This window comes from Seriola lalandi, unplaced genomic scaffold (genome assembly GCF_002814215.2).
Source record: "Seriola lalandi dorsalis isolate HSWRI2012SDOR001 ecotype SW California unplaced genomic scaffold, Sedor1 jcf7180002054795, whole genome shotgun sequence".
Lineage (NCBI taxonomy): Eukaryota > Metazoa > Chordata > Actinopteri > Carangiformes > Carangidae > Seriola > Seriola lalandi.
In genome coordinates this window covers 2,333,360-2,344,006 of record NW_019525348.1, presented here as the reverse complement: position 1 = coordinate 2,344,006, position 10,647 = coordinate 2,333,360, and the positions used below count along the sequence as shown (strand labels likewise).

General features: G+C 41.3%; 1 protein-coding gene across 1 annotated transcript in view; it reads left to right on the top strand.

Annotated features, from left to right (window-relative positions):
• The first annotated feature begins 345 nt into the window (after positions 1 to 345).
• Positions 346 to 10,647, top strand: part of slc1a4 (solute carrier family 1 member 4) — a 24,154-nt gene continuing 13,852 nt past the window's right edge. Inside the window, exons 1-3 of the mRNA XM_023425839.2 lie at positions 346 to 991; positions 7,592 to 7,634; positions 10,473 to 10,538. Coding sequence (XP_023281607.1) covers positions 477 to 991; positions 7,592 to 7,634; positions 10,473 to 10,538 — 624 coding nt within the window. The 5' untranslated portion in view covers positions 346 to 476. The remainder of the gene's footprint in view (positions 992 to 7,591; positions 7,635 to 10,472; positions 10,539 to 10,647) is intronic.

Here is a 10,647-nt window from a genome sequence, read left to right as displayed (position 1 = left end):
TGTGTCTTGGAAAATAGTAGAAACCTCTCAGATTCCTCTTTCCAGCCAAAAATGACATGTAGCCCACCTTATGTAACTGATGCTCAAAGGGTAGAGGGGGAACAGTATGAGAGAGTCCTTCTTATACTTTTATAAAGAAGGTGGAGAGAAAAGTTGGGAAAACAAACATAATTATATTTGGGAATCCCTCTTCTTCCGGTATCGTAATCATCTGTTTTTTATCCAGCAGAGGGAAATGTGCCCCATTTCCAGAGACCCTGGCAATCTCCCCTGCTCTTGCATCATTTGCTCTCAGTGGAAAGTGCTGGCATTTGTGCGCATGTTCCACAGAGCGTTTTGTGTCGTCGCCCATTCTCCATTGGCTCTCTCTCTACTCTGAGCTCAGCTTCACACCGGACCAGCCTTCACGCAGCAGAGTGCGCCCACGCTGCCTGTAACCGGACTGAGCTTCCCACGCTGCTCTGAAGAGGAAAAGGATGGAGAAAAAGAGCGAGATCAACGGACACGCCATGCCCAGCTCGGCCTCCACCGACAGGATCCTGGAGAAAGGCGCGAGGAAGAGTTTCTTGGAGAAGCTGATGGAGTTTCTGAGGAAGAACCTACTTGTGATCATGACGGTGTCCGGGGTGCTGGTGGGCGTCGGGCTCGGCATGATGGTCCGCAACATGAACCTGACCAAAGCGCAGATGACCTACTTCGCCTTCCCCGGAGAGATGCTGCTCCGGATGCTGAAGATGATCATCCTGCCCCTGGTCGTCTGCAGCCTCGTCTCCGGCGCCGCCAGCCTGGACACACGCTCCCTGGGCAAGCTGGGGGGCATCGCAGTCGCCTACTTTCTGGTGACCACGCTGATCGCCTCGGGGATCGGGGTGGCCCTGGCTTTCATCATTAAACCCGGCGTGGGCGCGGGAGCTCTGAACACCAACAATCTGGGGCTGGAGAGTGTCAGCAGCGACAAGGAGACGGCGGACTCCTTTCTGGATCTGGCCAGGTACTGAAGCAACACTCCACCCATCTGCAACAATCTGACACATCAAACACTGATATTTAGGTCACTGGTGAATGAGACGCAGGCTGATGTGACTTTGTAGTAGTTCTGAGGGGAATTGTGGCACATCATGCTCCAGGCGCAATGGTAACACTACACGCATGGAGCGATCCGAGGATTGCGCGCACACACGCTCAGAAAGACATTGGCGGGCGTAGTAAGCAGAGCACATGGTGGTACACTGTGGCATTATTAAAGAAAAACACCCAAGTTATCCTATATGACTATCATAGGATGGGCATTTCATTAATGAGCTACTTAACCCACTGTTGGTGATGTGTGTGAAAGTATAAGACCCCTTACAATAGAAGGTCTCCTCCCTGTTAGTTTGTAGAGAAGTACACAGATGTAAACGGTGATTCCTGCCCCCTAACTCCTCAAAAACGTTGACCATGAGAGTGTTGTGTAACTCCTAAAAGTGCCTTGATTTGCAATTCAATTGGAAGACTCCACAAACTGCACATGTTCTTCTTCTAAGTTGACACCATCAAAAAAAGTCCCATGCACACAGGCTTTAGCAGCTGGGTAGTTGAATCTTGTTACATGAGTGATCACCCCATCATTACAGACTCCTGTCCAGCATCCATCACCTGCACAAATCATTTTCATTGAAAATTAACATGTAGAAAAAGCTACTCCCATCCTCAAACTGTTCCTCCAGATGCAGTTTAGCCAAGGTCGGAAAGTAACTAATTAACTAATATACTACACATAAGTACTTACAGTACAGTTTAGAAGTGCTTGCACTTTACTTGAGTATTTCCGTTTTGTGCTACTTAATACATTATTCTAATTTCAGAGGGAAACTCAAAGATCAAGGAAACTTTATTGTCCCATGCAGAAGGTACAACTATGGTGAAACTAACTGTGCTGATAAAAAATAATGTATTAATTATAAAAATAAAATAATATGAATCTAAAAGTAGAATGTAAAAGGTATTAAAATGATATAATTAATGTAAGTATAAGATTGTGCAAATACGCCAAAAATGCAGCAAAAGTAGACCTTCCCTCGTCAGGATGTGCAGCCAAACAACCATGCAGCAGGAGCTGACAGTGGGTAAAAGTTTATGGCCCGTATGGCTCTGGGGATAGAAGTTCCTTCTCAGCCTCTCACTTCTTGCTTTGTGGGAACAAATTAGCTCCAACTCAGCCGACTACAACAGTAAAATGTTGCTCATATGTCAATGCATCAGTCATACTAATCAAATGTTCTTTATAATAATAATATGAAACACTGGTCTATTTTTCAGTTTTTCTAGTAGTAATTCTGTTGTTGCAGAGTTACTATAGCAACAACACATCATCAGTAAATCTAGCCTCATGATGGTCTAAACTCAGCTCACGTTCCTTTCAGTGGGTGAACAATCAAGAGTAAGACTTTGAATTTAGCCCCTTCACTAGCAACAGAGTAGCTTTATCAATCTTTTCTTCTTTGTGCAGGAACGTGAACGGGGTGTTTCATGGTTGACTTCTGCAGAGGCACGTCAAGATCTCGTGAACTGTTTTTGAATTTGCTGAATGTGAAAATGTTTTGTGTAAAAGGTAAAAAGAACAGCTACTGGCAGCCTCAGCCTGTAGATATCTGAATGCTCAGTGGCCTTCAGTGACCCAGACAGGAGGAGTCCTAAGAATAAGTTCCCACAGTGTGGGGGGGAAAGCTGACAGCTGTTGAAAGAGTGGAGTGTATTTTGAGGAAGGGATAAAGGAATAAACCCCGGCAGTACAGCGTAGTACAAACTGAGCACTGTCTGCTGCTGTTGGCTTTTCAGCCTTATCACGATAGCAGGTGGACAGTCTGCTTTCATTTCTCAGTCTTACACTTTACAGTCAGACTCTATTTTTGCACTGGGGCCAGCTGTTCAAAACATCAGAGGAAGGATTAGACCAGTACAAGATTGAAAGCCAATACTTTCTTTTCTTTTTATTCCTCTGTGGCTGAGGCTGCACAGTTTAGAGTGTGTTTAAATGGGATAATCATTCAGTGTTTCCCCAGAGATTTTTACCATTCAAAGCATCAAAGTGTTTAACTTTGGCGTGATATTCAAGCGCAAATATTGTCATAATAAGTTGTTCTTTTGCTCTACGTGGAGGTTACTTCAACTCTCAATACCAGGAGTCCGAATCCCACTTTGATCTCTGGCGTGTCAAATTCAAAGGTTGATGTGACACAAAAAGAGGCATTTCAGTTTCCCTAAAACATGTAATGTTTGTTTTGACGTAGAACCAGTATCCACTTTGTACCTGTTCATTTTATGAACTCAAAGTGAGATTAGAGCGACACTGTCCATGTACTGTAATACTGTAACACTTTAGCTAAGTTGGTAACTTAAGGAATATGCTACTCATACTAACTGATTAGCAAAATACTCCTGTGCCTTCGTGTCCTTCACAGCATGAGTTGTAACAACTTTGGTGATCTCCTGTCTTTTCATGTTGCTCCTCCTTCAGGGCCTAGGTTGAATTTGCCCAATACTATGGTCAACAAATCCTCTGAATTAAACAACAATATCGGCAGCTTGCCCTCTACATTTTCTGATTTCATCAGCAGGACGACATCATGTCTCTACAAATAATGCTGAAAATAAATCTGTCCTATGAAATGCTCAGGTTAAAGTTTGCTTAGGTTTAGGGAAAGATCATGGTTTTGGATAAAATATTAATTTGTTAAGGTTTGGGGAACTTAGTTGCCATGGTTACAATAATAAATACATGATTAAGGTCAAGGAATGATGATGTAGTAGATGTATCGCTCTTCTTTGGAGGACACTCCCACTTTGGTCCATGACTAAATTCCTCAGAAACTATTCCAAATCATCCTCAGCTAACGTGCTAATCTAAGATGATAAACATTGTACCTGCTGATCGGCAACATGTTAGCATTGTCACTGTGAGCACAATAGCGTGCTGGTGTTGGCGGTGTTGCTCTGAGCACCGCTGCACCTCACTACAGTCACTGTTAGTCATGTTACATTTATTAGATGTGTCTCTATATGTGAATACCTAGTGCCCTAGAAGTGATGTGGTTTATATTTACACACAACAGCGAAGAAGACTGAAAGAGGCGCTCTAAACCTTATTATTATCATTAGTTGGGCCGGTGACGGCAACACCAAAGCAAGTTTTGACAGTTCTGCATGACCCAAGCTGTCATTAAAACAAAGAAAGTAAGAATATTGCAGATTCTGACTGACTTTAATGAGACCATGATTTAAACATTGTGAACAGAGTTGCTGGAGAGAATTACAGGTATTTACATATTTGACAGAAGCTTAACTCCATTCTCTTAAAACTCTTACCACTCTTTATGATTTGAGCTGAAAAAATGATTTATTCACACAGAACGCAAACACTTTCTGCACACAAATTTATATCATGTTCAAACTCCCAAATAAATTCACACAAAGCATACAGTATACAGTACAGTACAGTACAACTTTTTAATGATGTTCAGTGATAGAGTTGACATTTTTTATACAAACTAAAAATTAAGTAAACTGAACAGGGCTGTGTTTCCAGATTCTGTTTAGGAGATAAAAATGTTTGATATTTCAACATTTTCTACACATTACTGTGTCATCATGCCGAGGTTTGCAGGCAGTTTTGCTTCTTTAAAACAAAATGTTTAATTAAGTACAAGGATAAAATTCAATAAAGAATAGCTGTTTTATTACATCTGCGTTGGGTGAACCACTCATAATTTGCTGTTGTGCAATAAAGTAGCTTCAAGTGTTTGACATAGGATGTAAAAAAAGCCAAAAGTCAACACAAAGACAGAACCACTCCAGACCACATTAGATGAATAAACCTGATTTCTTGAATTTGACGGATTGTATACGATGTTTGGCTTCATTTAATTAGGAAATCAAGCCGTTATGTAACAGAGCTTTAAAAATCAGCCCACAGAAAGGAGGCAGTGGGGCTCTGGCGAGCCTCTGTGGGAAAAGCATGCCAGTTCTCAGCTCTGGTTTCCCAGGGTTAATCCAGATTCTCACCTCGGTCATGTGATAGCAGGAAACCTGACCACCCTCACAGAGAGGAGAAGCGTTTAAGAAATCATGTGTGGCAGCAAGACTTTAACTGAATAATTACATTTCTCGGCGGCATTAGGAAAGAAAAGAAATGACAAAGTGAAGATAACATGGCTACCTGCCAGTGTGGCCAGTGGAGCTACCATATTTAACAGCTGAAGCAGCATTTGACCCCGGACTGAAGGCAGGGTTGATGGAGGTCAAGGGGTTATGCCTGAATTGCTTGGCTTTGGTCTGGCCATGGGAATAAATGTGAGCAAAGTCTGTATTTCTTTGCACAATACTGTGTGACCCTAGAGGATAAAGTTACAAGAAACACACACAGATACATGGAACAGGCCTTCAGGCTTGCAGTAATCCCTGTGTGCTTTACTTACAGAAGTGAAAATAAACTCTGCATGGTGCCTTCACAGACTGTCAAGAAAGAAGATTTTAAAATGGATTTATAGTGGTGACAAAAAGGACCAAACCAGACTGTCCATCTATAAAATGAATAATGAACTGCCTTCAAAGCTGAATATTATCATAGTGTGGCTCTCATGAATATAGCTCATGAACTGTCACATCACCACCTCATCTCTTACTTCAGTTTGATTTTGTTTCTTGCTTAAGAATTTAAGTTACTGCCAAAATGCAATTGCGGACAGTTTTTGGATTGTACAGCAGATATTAATAATGGGCATTTGTATTTGTCTGATATCCATATCTATGATGTTTAATGTGGAGCAATGTCTGCTGTTATAATAATAATAATAAAATGTATTTATATAGCACTTTTCAAGTTTCAAAGTGTTGAAACAGAAAGAAAAGGTGGAATTTAAAAACAGCAATCAAAAACAAAGGAAAAACAAACACATCCTAAAACAGAGGTAAGTTACATGAAAATATAAATTGTCCATATAGTGGGAAAATAAAACACAACAACATATTAAACACTCCTAAGAGCTTACCAATAAAGGGATGTTTGAAGAAGAGTTTTCAAAGACACTATGATGCTGCCTGTCTGATCTCAGTAGATAGACTGTTCTGCAGTTTATTATGTTACGGACAGATTTAATGTGTGAGCACAAAGAGCAGAAGTGATGGAAAAAGTCAAACAACACATTAGTGATAAAATGAGACAAATATTTTAACAACATTGAAACATGTTTGTAGCGTTCTGTCTGTTGGTCAGTTGGTCTGCCACTTTGGGCCTGACTGAAAACAAAAACGGTAACATGGTGACACTTAAACCTGCTAAACATCAGGATTATGTCAGCATTTAGCGTTAGCGTTTAGCTTATAGCCTCACTGAGCGCAGCTAGCATGACTGTAGAATAATGCTATTGCATAGCTTACTCTCTAACAACTGATTGCTTCACTAACGAACACACTGGTAAACCACATTCATTTATTTTACAAATTGATTTTGTAATATTTTATGTGGAATAGTTGAGTTATATTGAGTTATTAGCCGCCTTAAAGCAATTCCCAGTTGGCCAGCAGTTGACTGGATGCTTTCCAGTTCAAATGCTGCAAACTGGTCTGAATGGATTTGATTCATTCTGTAGTGAGAGGAATCAGTTATTTTTGAAAATGCAACTTTAACAACATTTGCTGTATAACATATAACGTCTTTTAGTTTTATATAAAAGTGAATCTCCTGTAATATGGTGGCTTTGATGCACTCTCCACGGTTTCTGCAGAGTGTTGACTCTATCTGTGCTGTCAATGAGCCATAAACCAAACACTGTACACAACATGCATGGAAATGGCAGCCTGTGTCTGTGCATACCAGTAACACCCCAGCTATTACAGAACTGTCTGTTTATGGTCATAAATGTTCATATCACAACCCTAGACCTCAAGACGGTGACTTTAACCTTTAATCTAAAATTACAGTTCCCTGTGTGAGGTGAGGACGAGCTAAAATGCTCTTGGCTGTAAATGTGTAAATGTCAAACTTGTTTTCATAAGGAGATAAGTGCAAAGACAAATTAAGTTTATTATCTAGAGACAGAGCCATGAAGCTAAAGCATGCTGACTCATGTGTGACTGGTTGTGTGGCATCTACAAACAACAGAATTCAGAGGTAACCACATTTACACCAAATGTGTCTTATAACTTTAGACTTTTATGCCAAATGTGTAAATGAACACAGGGTAACCTCCAGGAATATGTAATCTTAGTAAAGACTTTGCTGATTTGTTTTAATAGAAGATGAACCAGACGGCAGATCAGGGCCAGAACAACTGCACTGTCAGGGAATTTAGGGAGCAGTGGACCCTGGGAAAAGAGCCAAAGTACAGAGTGTGTGATGACAAACAAATCCTGTGAACAATTTACTGTTCGGATGGGTTAACCACTTGGTTTTGAAAGACTTGTCAAGTCTAGTATTCAGTTTTTGTTTTGTCACAGTTTTTAAGTATTACCAGAATCCTTGGTTAATTACATGAAATCAAACCGAGGAAGAAGCGTATAGAATAACTCTAACTGTCTGTGGATCTAACTTGTTTTTCTCTCCCCTTTACAGGAATCTATTCCCAGCAAACCTGGTGGCTGCTGCTTTCCGTTCTGTGAGTGCCAGCTCCTCACTTCACCACACTGCCGACTCCATCACTGCTTTCTGTCTGTTTTTCTTTACCACCTGTGTCTAGTGCGTATTGTTCATCAGAATTTATTTCACCAACCACACGGATGCCGCTCCATGTTCATTTTCTGGCTGTAGCGTTGAGAGCCTCTTAATGAGGAGATGTTCAGAATAGAGACCGGCTGCTCTCCGCTGCTCGCCCCAATGCCTCTCTTCCTTGTCCCTAACCAGCCGTTACCATGGCGAGACCATTCCATTCCAGCCAGCCTAGCAACCCACCTCGCCTCGCTGCTTTTGAACATGGCCCGCTCCACTTCCTAGAATTATGATCCTGTCTGTTAAGGCTAAAATAAGGAACCAGGAAAGTTCAATATTTGGGGATGTGGGGACACAAAATGGCTCTGCACACAAAAACACTATAGATATAGTATGCACTTACCACACACACACACTGGGACACACACACACTCACGTAATTGAACCGATTGCCTCAAACTTCCTGCAAACAAGTTGTTGACTTCTCACGGGGAGAGTAAATGGAGTTTCAAAGTGCAGTCAGGTCATGGAGTTCAATACTCACCCCCCCTCCCCATCAAGCCTATACAGTGGTAGAGCCCCTGTGGAAAGTGTCCAAGTGTGGATTAAACCAAGAAAGCAGAGGAGAGGGGAGACTTACACAAAATGACAAGCAGCTAGATGTTTAAACAGACATTTAACAAATGTGTACAGCCTGTTTTAAAGTCCACACAGGTCTGTATAGATGCTGGAAACCTTCATCCAATAGAGCTGTTTGACGAAAAGCAGAGAGGGGGGGACAGCGTTGTTGCAGGGCTGTTTGTCTCCTTTTAAAGCAGAGACGCCGTCTTAAAATCTGGCCCCCATCTCACGCATTTATTCTCTTTCTGTCAGTGAGCGATGCAGGTTGAGTACAGAGCTGGAGCTCTGAGGCAGAAGCTTAGCTTAGCATAAAACCTGGATACAGAGCTAGCCTAAGTTAAACAGATATATATACCAGCAACTCTAAAGTTGCTCAGTAATGTAATCCTTACATGGTGTAACTACTTCTTTATGAAAAACAGAAGCACTAGCCATCAAGAAAACACCATGTTACACCATGTTACACCACGTTAACTCCCTCTGAAAGCACAAATTCTCAGTTTTTACATTTCAGTTCAGCTGTTTCCTACAGAAGTGCATTGAATTCACCAGAGGAAAGAAAAATTGGAGGAGTTATCTTATAATTTCCTGAAAAAAAGATCCTGATCTCAAATTCTATGACCTGATCATTTTATTGTGCTTAATTGATTTATTTTGATAGCTGTTACCAAATGTTACCATAGTATTTAGATATAGTGACAGTTTTTGAAAGACTTTTGAATGACTCTGTGTCCCTGAAACATGGTGTGCTGGTTTAGCTGCAGCTGAACAAACAGAGATCAGAGTTCTGTCTGAACGACCTGAAGGACGTTAGACGTCTGTGTGATGTTGACACACTTATTATTTCTCCTTATCTTATTGTCACTCTCAGTGTCTGACACATGAACTCTCAAGTGGTGAGATACTTCTGCTTTTCATTAACCTCACGTACACAATCATGACTTCATCATCTGATCTGATTGGCTATTTACACAGGCACAGGATTCCACACTAATAATAAAAATGATTCCATCGACGTTACTGAGTGACATTAATACGTCCCACTGCGTCAAACCAAGGAGGAAATAAAATAATTAAACCTGGTGCTGTCATGTGATGACTGCAACCACCTTAACCTGTCTCATAATTACGAGATCAGAATCTCATAAAATATTAAACACCATCTAATAATTGTGATAGTGTTTTCATATTTTCTGATTATGATCATTATGAGCTAAGGCCTCAGGTCTCTCACTTTCTTCTTTCATGAATGTAATGTGCTTCTGTAGTTTCCCCCAGCTTCCACTTTTTATCCTAAGCCAACAGCCTCCCTGCTCCAGCTCTGTACTGAGCACATTAACATAAACTTTTCATCTGACTCTGGGTCGAATTCATTGAAGCACCTTCATTTGTACACAAGTGCCACATTTTTGAGTTTCACCATGTTTTTGATCGTTTTTCATATAGTGCCTGGAGCATAGAGTAACCTGGCTATTCATCTCCTTGTGTCCATAATTGTAACATTGTCCAGGTTTGCTTTATTGACTTCTCCATCTCATGACCAGTAAACAAACAGTAACGAGTGCCCAGACCGTCATCAGCATCATACAGTATCTTTTCTTTAACTGACTAGCAACTACTGTAGCGAGCTGATGTCAGATGTAGATGTCAGGTAGTGATCAGAGACCTGAAGTCCTGGAGTCCAGCTAGCATGGACTCTCATGGACTCTCAGAATGGATCCTACAGAGGACATGGTCTACACAGGTGTGGCCCTTTGTTGCCCAGGAAAAGAAGGCTGCCTTTGTCGGCCGCATTTGAAACAGCCTTCGAAATGGGACAGTCCAGTCACGCCACTGGGACACAATCGGTTTTCAAATGCAGCCTCCGAAGGATGCAGCCCCTGAATTGGGACACAGCTACTCACTTATGTAGCTTTCAAAATCCAGGATATTTTATTGACAGGCACTAACAGAGAACTAGGATAATGCATGTAAATACACTCATTTACTTCCAGTTTACATTAACAGGCACTTGAAATGAAACTTTATTGGCCTCTGTTATAAAGTGGATGCGTATCAGGATACAGAACAGAAATTTGCAGACATTCGCATGTTGACACAAAAGAATATGAACAAACAGCATCAAACAAGATGACCTAAAACAAGTTTTCTTCCCTTTATGTTTCAGTATGCCACCGACTACAAGATGGTTGCTGTGGGGAATGACACCAACGGGACCACCCTCTATCAGAAGGTATAAACAGGAAACATCCCCACATGTACAGTCACACATATAACACACAACTACACACACACACACACACACACACACACACACACACACAAAATGTGCACCAAATAGC